The 15,958-nt window shown below is 39.4% G+C and overlaps 1 protein-coding gene across 2 annotated transcripts in view; it reads left to right on the top strand.

The window, feature by feature from the left end:
- Positions 1–2,198: 2,198 nt before the first annotated feature.
- The window catches only part of LOC125018267 (obg-like ATPase 1), a 39,381-nt gene continuing 25,621 nt past the window's right edge, over positions 2,199–15,958 (top strand). For both annotated transcript variants that reach the window (XM_047602060.1, XM_047602059.1), the window contains exons 1-4: positions 2,199–2,351; positions 2,507–2,598; positions 6,497–6,640; positions 8,549–8,676. In XM_047602060.1, the coding sequence (XP_047458016.1) occupies positions 2,337–2,351; positions 2,507–2,598; positions 6,497–6,640; positions 8,549–8,676 (379 nt within the window). In that variant the 5' untranslated portion in view covers positions 2,199–2,336. The remainder of the gene's footprint in view (positions 2,352–2,506; positions 2,599–6,496; positions 6,641–8,548; positions 8,677–15,958) is intronic.

The raw sequence follows: 15,958 nt of genomic DNA, 5'->3' as shown, positions 1-15,958 counted from the left end.
ATGTCGTAGACCTGTTTTAATAGCGGGGGGGGAGAAAAAAAAAGTTTCAGCATCCAGGGGATACCTGCTGTAAGGCCGCCAGCCCATTAAGATGATTTAACTGGAAGCCAGTATTGTAGCTGAGAATTAAAATGTAATCACACATTTAATTAAATCGTGCACAATGAAGAGGATGCCGTGTTTGAAATTTGTCCTAAACTCGCGGTTCTTCTTCTTATTTTTCCTTTGAACATCTCAATTCAGTAAGCCGACATATTCCATAAACTTGTTAAAGCGCTCAGGGATAATGGCATAATGTAAAATTGACCTGCTCTGGTGTGATTCATCATCCCTTTAAAAGTTAAAGCAATTTGCCAGAGAAAGGCTGATGTGCATTACAGTATTCAAAGTGGGCAAATAATGCTCTATTATGGAGTGTGAATGCAGCCAGTAAACACAGGCGCAATTTGTTCAAATACTCCATTTTTTCCCCCCGCTTTAAAACCCCACCTTTTGGAAGGGTGAATAAAAATCTGTCTCATCAAATACTGAGCGCTGCCAAGAAAATGGAATCATTTTTTGCAATCATGACAATTTGGCAGAGTGCTGTTAACATTATTAAATGTAATTGTTGCTAAAGAAGTTAAATTAATTCCGGCATCAAATGCGCATTTTACGCAGGATTTAAGTAATTTCTTTTCAACGCATTTTCTATATTACAAATCAGAGCATAGCTTCATCCTTCAATAAATGTCACTTTCCTTAAGAAAAAATATAATTCCACCATTTTAGTTTGGATTTAATAACAGAGAGATTTTACCGCCTGTATGTTCATGTTTAGTATTATATCTGCAATAATCTCGAGAAGTGTGAACGTTCACATTGGAGTCCTAATAAAGACATGCGTGGGTATCACATGATCCTAACGCACCGATAAATGCTTTTTATTTGAATTAATTTGTATGGAAATGTATTTGTTACATTATTCTGTAGAATAATTAAATAGATTGTTCAGAGCATGTGCATCCAGGGACAGGAGGGGAGAACATGATCTTGCCTTGTCATTCAAGTGAAATTTCTGAGCTGAATCTGTAATTCTGGACTCCATTCGTGAGCACTTCTCTGTGGCAATTAGGAGCCTATTACAAGCCATTAGATTGATCAATGTACCTTAAACAATGAGAATGATTTATTTGGTCGAACAAAACGCTCTGCATCTATTGTGATGAGTCTAAGTGGGGGTGCATCCATCAACAAAAGATAAATGATTAATTCAGACCTATTCATTTAAATTCTTTCTACAAAGCCGGCCTCACTTGCCTCAAATCCAGATTATTAGAGCCTCATTTTCTGCATGTTAAACCAGACAGGCTGCTGGATCGGGCAATGGTTTTTGGTTGTGCCCCTGTGTGCTTTAATTTGTATTTCTGCAGAGGGAAGTTTATTTGAGGATGTTTAACTAATTGTGGTAATTTTGTGCGCTCGTGTGGCTACACCTGTGTCTCTCAAAGGGGGTTGGAGTAAACTATGAGTGAAAGGATGTCGTACATTATTTCTGTGGTGCTGTTTTATTTCCACTTCTGTCAGAGAAAGCTCAGTAAACAGAAAAAGTGGGCACTTTTGTCAAGATGCTTTCACTCAGTGCGTCTTCCCTCTCTTGCAGATATTTCTGGGATGTAAAAAATTATTTAATCCACTTTAAAAATATAAATATTGTGTTAGAAAACATCTTATTTTCTTTCATGTTTATGTCCTATTTTAAATGTACTGCATTCCAGCTGGTATATGAGTCTAATCACTACCACAGAGGTTCCCAGTTAATTCTTCTCTTGCAGGATGGCAAAGAACAGACTAAGAAAACAGAATATACATTAAATATAGATTAAATATGTGCATTAATGTCCATAATTGACAAGCTATGGAAGAAGAGGACACGTGAAAATTGCTCAGACCTATCAGCACTGTACGTCTTCAGTGAGACGATTGTCAGGGCTGCTGCTCTCCAGTGTTAACAGAAAGCAGACAATGCAGCCAAGCCTCTGATAAGGATTAACAATGCATTTAATACCCACTTTTCAGCAGCGCCACGTCAGGCCCATCTTATAGGAGCTCATCAACCAGCATCGATATTATCGACAGCTAAATTTGGAGGTGCAGGTCAGCTTGCTGGCTTACAGTGTCAACTTTCATTTCCAGAGGCTGTGCATGCTCTATTTTGAGCGCAGGCAGCCAGCTAGTTGAAGTGCAGTCGACTGGTTGCGTTCGAGGACTTATAGCTGTGTAGCTCCGTCACTGAATGTGCTTTTCTGAGTTGGTGAGCTCTTGTGGAAATAAGTAAAAACACACAAGTGTGAGAAATGGCTCCAAAGAAGGTGCGTTTTATTTTTTTTTTCTTTGTCTTTTTTTAAGGAATAGATCCCTTCAAAAAAAAAAGAAGAAGAGAAAGGAAAAGACGAGCATGCGTTGTCGATTATGTAACTGCATGTGCTCTTTCTGACTGCAGACGTTTCCACATTGCCTTTATTAGGGTAAGGGAGGTGATGTGCCAAAGCCACCACCACTGATTGGAAGGTTTGGCACCTCATTAAAAATAGGAGTTGTCGGCCTACCCAATGTTGGGTAAGTAAAGTTTATATAGATACTACAACCTTCTCACTTCATTTAACAGCATGTCTGCCTCTGGACTCTGGTAAACCAAATGCACAAGACGAAACTCATGTTTGTAGAAAAAGTTTCTGTGTCCTTTAACAACTGTAACACCGCATGTGAGGCTGTTACACCCCCGGTAACCTGAGAACAAATCAAACCGTGTCTCGCATGCATCACAAAACCCTTTAAGCATTACTACCAAGCAGATAAGTGTTGTGGTTTAGAGTGGCGTGAAAGAAGGTGTAACAAATGCAAGTCCAAGCCCTTAATACAATTATTAAAATACCTAAATTTATGAATGGGGGGTTTTATATTTACACCAGTGTCTATCAATCAAGGAAGTAGTTATTATAGTAGTTACTATATATAGTTGTTACAGTAGTAGTATCCATCTCCAGCAAGTAAAAATGAACCCACTTTCTAGACTCTACCTTGTGGCAGGAAACCACGTTGGATGAATGAAAAGCATTTGTTTTGAATGCCGACTCATTACTCATCATAGTATGCACTGGTCAAAGGTCAGGGTGCATCCTGGATTGCTCTGTGGGTAAATCACAAGGGAGAAAACACTAACACTGTCACATCTCGGGCAATTTGTGAGTTAAGATGCTGACATACTGCAAGCATGTCAGACCTGGTCAGACGAATCCATTTTGTCAGCATCTGCTAAGACCTCCAGCAACATCAGTGTCATAGCTTAATCACAGGGCAGACCCTACGTGCCTTTCCTGTAGCCTCCTCCGAGTTACAGGTTTGCATCCTCTTTGCAGCTCCACGGAAGATCCTTTATGTAAGTCGTTTTCAACTGAGCAGTTGTTTTCGAGCGGCGTAGAACGTCTCATTCAGGCCTGCAGGACCGGAAGGGACAGACGGGCCTGTGATGTCACCTGAGACGTTATCAGAAGTCGCCGCATTATAATTTAAAGTTACGAATACTGTTTCAGTTAAACTGTGGAGAGTGTGTGACTCATTCATTATGCCCTATATTTAGATTATGCGTAATGGAGTAAAAATTTATGTCTCCTCTTTATATAGAGCAGACGTTGGTTCACATGTGGCGTGTACTGGTAGCTGTTTTGAAGTTTATTGCGCAAAACCCTCTTCTGTCCAGTGTTTTCTTTTCCTACCGCCGTGAAACCAAAATTTCTTCCTGCTATAAGAAGTAGAACTCACTGAGGTTGTGGCCTGCCATGCCACATTTGTGTCAAAGAACAACTTGTCAACCCTCCTATGGTTTCTTCATGAATGAACTATGCTCAGATGCCAGCCAGCTGTTAGCTGGGCGTTACCGACTATTCTTCACACACGGGAAACTTGAGAGTGTGATTCAGCCAACCTTTTAGCTATTTCTACACTTACACCTGCACGTGTTCAGAGAGTTTACTGCCACTCCGCTGCTCGCAGGGAGGAAAAACGTGTATTTAAACCATACAGAGGCACGCTATATGGCCTAATTGCATCAAACCACCTCCATTCGGGTCTAACTAGTGCCATACCTGCCTTTTGGCATGTGTGTGCTCTGTTGTGATTAAGAAGCTGGCATCTAAATAATAATCTCTGAACAATAATGTATTTTTTCGTGCATAAACATCTGTTCTTATAGTGAGTGGATAGATGTGTGCTCAGGAAGCCGCCTCATCACGACTCTGAATGAGGCAGCTTGCACGGGGATAACCAAGATGATTAAGATTAACAAGGCATTCAAGCAGAAAAACAAAGAAGCCCACTTCCCCATGCAGGCTAGTAAAGTGGCTCGGGAGTCGCAGCTTTTTTTTATATGGACCGTTGTTAACACAGACGTCAACGTCGAGAGAGACAGATACTACAGAAACACATACATTTAAAACACAGCGAATGTACGCGCTTCAACGTAACGTATGGCTTAAAGACAGACATTACTGTTGCTATCTGACAGGTTGCCTGTGTTGTTAGCTAGCAACGTGCCTGCTAACGATAATCCATCAAGACTAAAATCACAAATGTGAATAATTAATCTTTAATAGTTTGTTTTTGCCGTTGCATAGTGTTGTGGTGGTTAGCACTGATGCCTTATTCCATCCGGACTCTTTGGATTCCTCCCACTGTCCAAAGACATGCATTTTAGGTTCGGTAGTGATTCTAAATTGGCCATAGATGGGACTGGTTGTCCGTCTCTATGTGTTAGCCCTGTGATAGACAGGCGACTTGTCCAGGGTGTACCCTGTCTTTCGCCCAGCGACACCTGGGATAGGCAACACTCCAGGGGACAAGCGGATATAAAAGATGAGAAAGAGTGAGTTTTTGCTCACTGTGCACTGTGATTAGCAAATATGGGCTAATCAGTCCATTGAAGATGTTGGCTTTAATTGGCTGTTTAGCCTAACGTATGTATCACTGAAGCTAAAATGAATCCAGGCATATTTTGATGTGAACAGAGTCTGTTAATATTAAATTATAGTTGAAAACTAGCTTTCACTTCAAATATACTGTTGTTAGTTTTGATTAAGGACAGTGGAGATTTGACCTGCTTCTCACAGTCTTCATCAGCAGTGGCATACAGCATATACTTTACAACTTAATAAACTATGTATAGTTTTCTATATGACATTTCTAGTAGAAATGTCCCATAGTTTCCTCTGGACCACCATGGGACCTTATTTCAGGAAGAATTATGCATGATCCTCTAAAGCTAGAGCCCCATAATAGTTTGATCTTGTTTGAATTGTGCCATGAATTACACATGATGTTTGTCTATTGTTGCAAGTCAAGAAAGTCGCAATTTATTACAAACTGTTGAGAAATAGGACCATGAATGCACAAATTTAGAGGCCGTAAAAATTTTCAATCATAACATTGTTTCATTATGAAATACCCAGAGTAGGTTAAGACCCAGATGGATAGAAAAACAAAACTATATCCATTTTCCAACACAGCCCACACTTTCTGACACATTATATGTTCAATTCACACCATAATTCAAACATTATTTGTCCCTTGCCACTGACTACTAGATTATTTTCTGAGGGTTAGGGTTAGGGCCCCATGTTCCTCCATTGGAAATGCTTCCAAGCTTTTAGGTGTTTCTATTTGGCATCACTCCTTCCATGCAAACACATTTTTTAAAAAGCTATTTGTCTTTCCCATTTTCCAAAACCTACTATTTGGAGGTAAAAAAAAAAAAAAGGTCTGGCAACAAAATTCTGAAACCCATCACTCTCTTTGTTACTGGTATAGTTATTTCTTTGTATTAATAATTAAAAACAAACACCTGAGAGTGGTGCTGTGTAACTGTGGATTTCTTTCCCTTATTTCAAGGTGATCTGGAAACAAAGAAAATCAACAAATCCGGCCTTATATAAGAAACGAATACATGTACTTTGGCAGTCTCCCGCAATTTTATACTGGAAAACAATCATTTCAATGTGAAGCACTGAGTGAGGGGATAAAGATGGAAAGTCCTGGATTATAGTTAACTGCCATGCCATTATTACTCTTAGACACTTACCATTGTCTGTAGATTTTGAAGTACACTCGAGCTGCTTGTGCCATAGAAAATAAATCTCCCTGTGATCACAACATGAAGCGGCCTTTTGCTGATCCTGTTCAATGGCAGAGATCTATCAGTAATGTAAATTGCCCCTCAATCCCATGGACAATTGATCTATTATGGGATTATCTAACCCCGTAGTATTTTTGATTAAGGCGCTCAAATATTCAGTCCATAGGAACGTTATTTTCCGTCTTAAAATACAAGATGAGATGATAAAAATAAAATGAAGTCAATCTTAAATAATTTACTGAAGCGTTCCGATATCATGCATGTGAACCGTCGGGCTCTACACGCCAGCACCTTCAGATGTCTTGACCCCGCTGCTGTTTTTATTTTCAGGAAGTCAACCTTTTTCAACGTGCTGACAAAGAGTCAGGCTGCAGCTGAAAATTTCCCCTTCTGCACCATTGACCCAAATGAAAGCAGAGTGCCCATTCCAGATGAACGCTATGATTTCCTCTGCCAATTCCACAAACCCGCCAGGTATGGGGTCTCATCGTCCTCGTATTATTCACACTTCAGGTCTGTAGTTGCTGACTGTCCTCTCGCTATAGGTATGAGAAAGCATATAACAATGTTGTTGACATGTGGCTGTGTGATGTGTTGCGGATGATGTTAGATTGCTACTCTACCCTAGTTCTTATAAAGAAAAGGCTGAAGCTGCTGAACCTCCAACACCTGGTTATCATACACATTTATAGAGGCTGTTAAAGCAGGTTGAATTTAGGTTTGTTGTGCTTGTGCTGTGTATGAGCTATACTATAAGTCAAACACATGCAAAATAGATTCAACCTATAAAATATGACACCAGCAGCCATACAAATGAAAATGCAGTGCAGTTCCGCAGCTAGGTAATAGCCATCTGTCAAGACCCTTTTCAAGACAGAGCTGGGAATTATATTCGTCACATACGCTCACTCGCCAAAAGATTAGGTACAAAACAGGTGAAAACAAATGCTTTTTAATTATAAAAAAAAAAGCCCTCCACTAAATCCTCCTTCACAACAGTTTATGTTGAGACAACAAATAAGAAAGGTGGTGATTCACCTGTATGATCATTTTGGAGGGTTTAGTTTGCGGTGCTGCTAAACCGGACTGAATTAAACACACGTTTTTATTTATTATTTAGTCTAGGCCACTCAGTCCAAGGGAACTGTCAAATGAATTGAAACATTTGTCAGTGTAGCCTGATACGTCTCATTTCTCCATCCAGAGACCTCCAAAAATGATTGAAACCCATCTGTGAGCCATTCTGCTGCCTTAAATTAGAGAGCGCCAAGAATATATATTAGTCCACGACTGAAAGTAGTTCCTAATAAATATCTAATGTCTACTCCTATTTGAGTAATAAGAGTATGATGTCCTGCTGGGAAAGTCTTTTTTTTTTTTTTTTTCTCACATAAAAGCATCTAGAGACAGTTGAACTCAGACACTATTTCACAGCACACGTTTGTCTTGTTGCTGGAGGGAAAACACAAGTGGTATTAATGGTGGTCCAGGTAAGTGTCCCGGGACCATCAACATTCAAAAGCCAGACCTTCAATAAGTGGATCGTAGCCTTCATCAATACACCTGGATTTGTTGGAAAAATACAGAACACCAGCCTTATTTTCTAAAAATTTCACTTTGTTTTGAGACTGGTTTATATTTATAATTTCATGTGTTGACTCAACTTGATGGCACATTTTGAGGTTTTTGTGATGGTGATGTTATATTGGATATCATTGGTGTGAGGAAACAGTGTACAGCGTAGGGCTGGGCGGTATGACCAAAAATGTATATCACAGTATTTTTTATTTTTCATGCATAATCATGTGTTCACAACATCTTCTACTGGTTGAGAGAGGAATTAATGCAGTAGATCAACTAAGGATGGACTATTTTACTGTGATGATGAGTAAATATTGTAGAATAATCCCACACTAGTAGTAAAACAGAAAATGAAATGTCATCACGATGAAATGAAGAAACAGGGACATTTAAACTGCATTTAAAGTGCTACCGTAATAATTGTAGTCTGTGCGCATTTATCATTCATAAAAAGCTACAATTGGGGACAGCTTTAGATGAGGGTCAGGTCATCCTAACGGCACCTTTTTGTTTATGGCTTCTTGTTCTGCCGCTTCATTTTTTGGACCAATGTTCACCACACCTTGCAGTGACGTAGTTGCTCCGTGCAACCATGCATCCATATCATAACAGAAAAAAAATAACAGTATTCGGTATGAACCAGTATACCGCCCAGCCCTAATACAGTGTACGGCATATATTCTTTACATTTCACACTAGAGTTCATTCTGCATTGTACTAGACTGAAATACAAGCAAAACCAAAGTCTTCTCCATGTTATCTTAAATACCTGACTCTTACCTTTTACTTCTCGGGTCGCAGCAAAGTTCCCGCCTTCCTCAATGTCGTCGACATTGCCGGCCTGGTGAAAGGCGCTCATTCTGGCCAAGGCCTGGGAAATGCCTTCCTGTCCCACATCAACGCCTGCGATGGCATCTTCCACATGACACGTGAGTCACTGGTGGAGCTTGACTCCAGCCTGCACTGGTTTTTGTATCATCGACATATCAAATAAAACTCCACAATCAGATATTCTGGACCACAGTTACCAACAATACCAACGGACAATAATTGGTCGTGCTGCTAAGACTCCAGCAGCAGACATCTGAAAGCAGGAGCCATGGTTTTTACTGAAGCTAGCAGGAACATCTTGTGTGGTCGGTGCCAAGATCAACATAACAGTCAGGATTAATGAAGTCAGACCGACGCTCACATTCCTACTGGGAGGTTCCCAGAATGAAAATCACAGGAGTGGAGAGTGAAAGGGTCTGTGCCAGGTTTAGACTTCACACAAACAGTAGCATATTCTGAGGGTTGGAAACATTAGGAGACCATTGAGAAGAAGAACCACATGTTATCATATATGTGACACCACTTACACAGGAGAGGTAAGTAAGTTATTAATAAACATTAGGAATATTCTTCGCCTTTCCCTTGTTGCATTTGTAACTTCTGTTTTTTCTTCTTTTCTTATCTATTCTCATCTATTATTTCTAATATTGTTGTTTATTTACTATGACTCTAAACACTGCCTTCTGTTACTTTGTGAAATAACAGATGTAATTATCTCAGCAAATCATTCCCAGCCTGTCCCTCAGTGAGAGAGCCTTCAAACCACTTTCTAGGTCTTTCTCTGCCTCGCGTTCTTCTGTGTGTCTGACATGGTCTTTGTCTTTGACAATTAAAGTGTTACACGCTAGAATAATTCAAATTACAGCAACTGAAATCCATGCAGGGGCCCTTTTAAAAATAGCCGAATTTGTTTGCTGATTGTATGCCGTTATTGACTTTCCCACTGTGTGAAAAGAGCTCTGATTAGAGTCGGTGGCGGCGGGCATGGAGCGGACGAATAGAAAGGGTTAAGATTAAGGCCATTTTTCTATATTGTTCCTACGCTGCCTCCGTGTATCGCTGACAAACGTATTACTTCGGTTCCAGTGCAATTTTCAAATAGCCTTTCTGCATGACGAGTGTAGTTTGTGTGAAGTGGAACTGGAAGACCATACACAGTGGGACTCGGCAATGATTCACATGTTGTATTTCTTTATAGTCACCAGATCCCATAAAAAAAACCTTTAATGTGTTGGTCTTTCTCTTAACACTTAATAACGTACGCTCATTGTGTCTCTCTGTCATCTCCAGCCCCCTTTATTCCTTTGTAAAGAATATAACTTCAATGATTCTTTATATTTTGTGTTCAACTAATCTCATAAAAAGCCAAATAAATAGCAAAAAAGGCATCCTAAGGTGCACAGTTTGTGTATCTAGGGCCAGATTTAGCCTATTGCTCTGTGTCTATGAGCTCTATTGTTATCCAGGAATAAACAGCTCTATTCACTGACTTGTTGAGGTACTTATCACAGCCTGCTGACTATGGACTACAATGTCTAAGGCAGAGTCTGATCAATACAGGTCGCATGTCTGACTCCCAAGGAGAAGAATCAGAAGCGATGGATCCACAGAATCACACCTGTATGAGTGTTCAGAAGAGAAAAGAGAAAAGAGAAGGACGGAGGACAGCGAGGCGCGGAGATATAAGATACACGTGAGATATACAACTACAGCTACAGGCTGACAGAGCAGATGTGCTCAGTGTGGGTCTCAGAGGGATGAGCTGTGCTGAGCTTTGCAGACGACATAAATTTGTATTTTATATAAATATAATTTTTACTATTCAAACTTTGCCCGGTGTCCACAAACAAATGTGCTAAATGAGTCTTATTCAAAGCTCAATTTAACTTGTTGTTTTTTTGTCTTTTAATAGAGTTGGTTCGTGTTGAAAAAGAAAGTTTATATTTGGTATTTGCTACAGACAGTTTCCATGGGTAGAGTAATTCTGGTCGTCAGTGCCAAAGCATTCATAGCAAAGGTGTGGCTCAGTGTGATGGTATATTCAGACAGTAAACACAAAACGATGGAGGCCCACTGGACATGCACTGGACAAAGTACCTTATAAGAAACTGATAAGTCTGAAAAATGAACAGAAATGCATAGAAAGGCATAGTTAATGTCATCTGTGGATATAAAGATTATTTAAAAGTGTCTTTTTCTGTTTTTCTTTTTTTTTCATTTGACCAATTTTGGTTTGCGTCAGTTTTATTGCAGGCTAAATAATGTGACCCAAGCATTTATTCTTGTGGGCTACATGAATCCCCTCACACCCTATAGTGCATGCGGCTAAAAAGGACCCACAGCTCTTTTCATATGGACCAAATGTATACACCCAAAACCGACTCTTTTGTTTCTGCTCACACAAAGAAGACAAACACTGACAATCGGAAATAGAAATCGAAAGCTTCTTCTGTGCGTGCATCTGCAACTATCTGCTCTGGCATGTCATTGTTTTTCCACCCTTGCGAAGTCCTTGGAAACAATGTGGTTTGTTTCACAAGTTAACCATTAAACATAGCTGTCTTTTGTTTTGTAATTATATCTATCGGGTGTTAAGCAGACTGCAATGCTGAAGCCACTGCTTTTATATAACTTGATTATATGGTTGTGGGGATCACACATCTTTGTGTCTGGAGTGGTATGTTCTTTTGTCTAGAAATTAGTGGAAGAGTCTATATGGATACTACAGAGAAAGCATTAGTAACATGAGATGGCTCAGTGCTGCTGTTGTGTGTGTGTTGTGCAAACTGAGGATGCAAGTATTTGACCTGAATCTGAAGGAATTAAGTTTAATTTAAGTTAGATTTCTGCCAGTCCATTCTGAAATGATTTTATGGTCTTTTATTCTCGATGTAGGGTTATAACCACAATATTTTCCACTGAGTAGTCAAACTGGATTTTCCTCTTGATGCCTGGTCTGCACATTATGAATATTTGTTCATCCCCTAATTACTTTGAAAAGCCTGTGCAAACAGAGGATTTGCTTTCAACAATAACCTCCCAAAAACTATTAAAGCACACGATGACATCCTGTAAGCTGATTCTTTTGAACGCACAGTGTTTCCTGGTCTCATAACAAAATGGTTTGCAGGCTAAATGTTCCCAGTGCAGTGGAAAGTGGCTGGATCTCTACTTTCTGAGACAAGACAGAGACATGTTCTACTTCATCTGCTCTTCTGTTCCCCGCTAGCAGTTCTGCCAGCTCACCTGGCCTCATTCCCAGATGTTTGGTTACCAGCAATTAGATGTTTGAATGCTCACACAGTGCACCCCCATCCCTGTGGGAAACCTCGAGTTCACTTCTAATGAAGACTTATTTATGGTTGCATGGCACTCTGTAAGAATTTAGCCCTGAGACACCATGGTATAGCGCACTGATTCTTAAGGGACTTTCTGTGGTTGTGGGCAGCCAACTGGAACGTGGCTGTTATTTTTGGCGTAGACTTTTTTCGTACTGTGATATTTATGCTTTCAGCACCTGAATTCCTGGTTAAGTTCCTTTAACTTTGGTTAAGTTGAGGCTTTTCTCTATTTTCTTCTCCTGCCAGAGGGTGTGGAATAAACTTTTAGGTAAATTAAGTGATTACTTAAACAAGGTCATCGCTATTTGAAACGTTTTAGGTCTATCTATCTATCTATCTATCTATCTATCTATCTATCTATCTATCTATCTATCTATCTATCTATCTATCTATCTATCTATCTATCTATTAAGGAACAGTTTGGAAAGGTCTAGACCGAAAACCTTTAACGTATTAAGGACAACTGGATACTTTGAAAGATGGCACAGACAACAATGTCTGTCGTATTTCTGGATGAGGCTTGCTCAGACATATGCTTTTTTGGACCCATACTCTACTGGAATCTATTATGTCCTAACCCACATGCAAATGAGATACAATAAAAAAAAATCATTCAGCCGTTCCAGCATGTCCAAATATATTGGACAAATTCTATAATAAATACAAGGTGATGTATGTGGACATTGTTTGTAACATGATTCAGCCACCAAACCAAAGGCACAATGTCCCTGAAAACAACCAATCTCAATTCATTGTTTTTAACTGGGTTAAATACAAAATATGTCATTTATAAATGTATAAATACGTGAGCTTCAGAGGAGCACATAAGTGGATACTGGAACCTCTAAGGACTGAGCTATGCTAGTTGTTTCCTCCTGCTTCCCGTCTTTATGCTAAGCTAACCCAGTTGTAGCATCTTCATGTTGTTAGAACTAATAATCCTGTATGAGGATTCTTCCGAAATTAAAACCACTGTTATTTTATAAAATATTCATAGATTTCCTGGTTAATACTAAGTTCAAATAAGTATTTTATGATTATTTTCATATTTGGTTTCCACTGAGGGTTCATGAATGAGCAGAAGTCATGCTGTAAAACAAAACATTTTAGTACTAGGCGCTAATGCAATGAAGGCCAAAACTTTATTGATCATGGTTTGTGGACAAATTATTATTAACTCAAATAAACTCCAGTAATTAATTAACTGTCTCTAAAATATTCATCAGCCACACAATGAGTGTTACTGTCTATTTCAGTTTCTGATGTTGGGGCTAATGTTGATCCAATCAATGTTTCTTTCAATTGCAAATTGACAGCAGTTATCCTTCCTATATCATACAATGACCTGTAAAAACCTTTACTATTTGAACGGTCGGTATCCTCAGTGACCTCCAGGTGAATCACGATTACCTGATGAATGCATGAAGCTGATCAGAGAGTGAGTGTGAGTGAGTGAGTGTTGTTTTTGTGTTTGTGGCATCATTCAGACGTCATCCCACACTCTAAGCTAATTGCTTAGAGTGAAAAAATCAAACGGATTGTTTAGCTACAGGCGCTACAAGCAAACAGGATTGACTATTCAGACAGAGATGATTTATGGTTGACCTGCCTCCACACTGACGCCAGTAATGGCTGCTCTCCAGGAATTCAGCCTTATCACTCACCGACTCACAAATTCTCAAACTTGACAAACATCCAAAACACCTCACTCAGTTCAGTGTGTTCAGTAACGTGTGAATGTGTCAGCATTTCAGTTTGAGTCTGTGCACTCTGTTGTTTGTTGCTTTGATCAAACTGTAATTATTGGCTCTAAAGCAGATTTGTTTCCTGAAAATCATTGCTAAAATAGTTCTATACACCTGAGAGTAACGTAGCTTATCTTAACTTAACTTGGCCTAGCTTATTTTAGGTTAGTTTGGCTTAGCTTGACCTATTTTAGCTTAGCTTCTCTTCACTTGGCCTAGCTTATCTAAGGTTAGTTTAGCTTAGCTTGGCCTAGCTTAGCTTCTCTTAACTTGGCCTAGCTTAGCTTGGGTTAGTTTAGCTTAGCTTGGCCTAGTTTAGCTTCTCTTAACTTGGCCTAGCTTAGCTTTAGTTAGTTTAGCTTAGCTTGGCCTATCTTTGCTTATCTTAGGTTTTGCTTAGCTAGGTACAAAAAGAATTGACTGCTACAGGTTTAGTCTTCTCTATCAAGACAATGAAGACAACAAATCCCACAAAAATAAGCCGTGAGCAAAGCATTCGCTACAGCTTCATTTTAAAAAAGAAAATCTAATTTACTTCCAGGGCACTGTCGTTTTAGCAGACGTCAAGGAAACCAGTATATACAAGACATTTTTGGGGTCTATTTTTCTCAGCAGAATGATTTAAAAAAATAAATAAAAGAGGCGGAAAAAATAGAGTCTCATTCATGTTTTTTTTAATTTATTTACTTATATTATTTTAGGTTAGTGAAAGAATAGCAAAAATCAAACCCAAAAATAAAATAAAAATCAGTCATAGCTTTGTAATGATTTTAATTAGATTTTTAAAACTGGCTGCATTGTGTTTAACTGTCAGATTTCAATCACGATGTGGCTGAGTTAAGTGGTTTACAAGTATAAGCCACTCACTTCCCTCACTGGACAAACACACACTGTGTTGTGTGACAGTCTTAGCCGGCCCCTAGCAAGCCCCTGCCTTTGTTATTATTCTTGAGATAAAGTGGTAATATTGCATTATAATCATGTCAGAAAATAAATTCATCTGCCCTGTGCCGTATGTGGATTTTTGTTTATGATTCAATATTCAAATTGTAAACTCTTGATCATTTAGCCGGGACGGGATCATCCTCCTTTTGTGTGTTTTCAGGCTGTGTTGAGGTGCTGTCACAGCATTTAAATGAGCATTTTGCTTCAGCGAGAATGAAGAGTTTTTGTCAGCCTCCACTCATCGTGGATGATTAGAGAAAAATGTCTACCCATCTTGACTGGAGATCGCCACAGCTCCAGATAACATGCTCTGTGATTGAAGGTCGCAATATTTTGAATTCTAATGGGCCTGCAAGATGAATTGCCTGAAATAGACTGTAGAATCTTCCTGCTTCCTCCTCATGCCCCCCTTGCCTGTCCGCTGTGAAAAGAACCACTGGGAATGGCAAGGCCCGATGATCATAGAATTATTGGATGGTGATTCTAAACCCTTCAAAAGGGAGTTGCTATGGAGATCTCGTTCCAAACTGTGAAATGATTCACCTTTGAAAGGCTGGAGGGCCTGAAAGCTGAACACATCATTGTTCAGGTGGCGGTTGGTTAGGAAATTGCTGGTGTCTGTGCAATCAGCAGCACTATAGTAGTTAGGGATCTAAAAAGGTTTGTTCTCTGAATGATGTGGGACAACAGTGGTCTGCATATGACAGTTCCTTTCAATCAAGGCGCTCGCGTGCTCGGTGGTTTAACAAAATAAATGGAATGACAGAGGTTAAGCTAATGATAAGGGAATTAGTTCCGTAGTTTTCTGTCCGTTGTCAGTTCAGGAAAACCGCAGACTGCCCACTACATCCAGGTTTCAGCTGCACACAGATCAGGCTTGTCTGAACAACTTTCCCCTTCAAATGTTTTTTTTTTTTTTTTTTTCAGTAAATGATATCAAACATGGTGCAAAGATGCAGCTTTAAAACTCAGTTTGGTATGAGACATTTGTCAGTAGATTACATAGGAATTGGGGACACCTTGCGAGGTCCTGATATTCATACTATCAAGCACTGTGATTTCACTGTGATCTATTTTGAAAGATGGGATCATGTAGAAAACATGAGTGTATCTCTGAAGGGCTCCAACCCACCATTTTCTGGTGTCAAACTGCTTTTTAGCAGCCAATGTATTTGCCATAATTGACATTCGCAGAGAAACAAGGCTGAATATTCCACAAACTCTGTTACAGAAGCTGTGTACTACAAATTGCTGTCAATTTCATGTATCCTAAAATGAATGTCAAGAAGATATTCCCTGAATGAACATAAATACCCTTATGTGTATTGCCAGTGTTTTTATGCTGGCAA

This window comes from Mugil cephalus, chromosome 12 (assembly GCF_022458985.1).
Source record: "Mugil cephalus isolate CIBA_MC_2020 chromosome 12, CIBA_Mcephalus_1.1, whole genome shotgun sequence".
Taxonomy (NCBI): Eukaryota; Metazoa; Chordata; class Actinopteri; order Mugiliformes; family Mugilidae; genus Mugil; species Mugil cephalus.
This window is presented reverse-complemented; position numbering and strand designations above follow the sequence as displayed.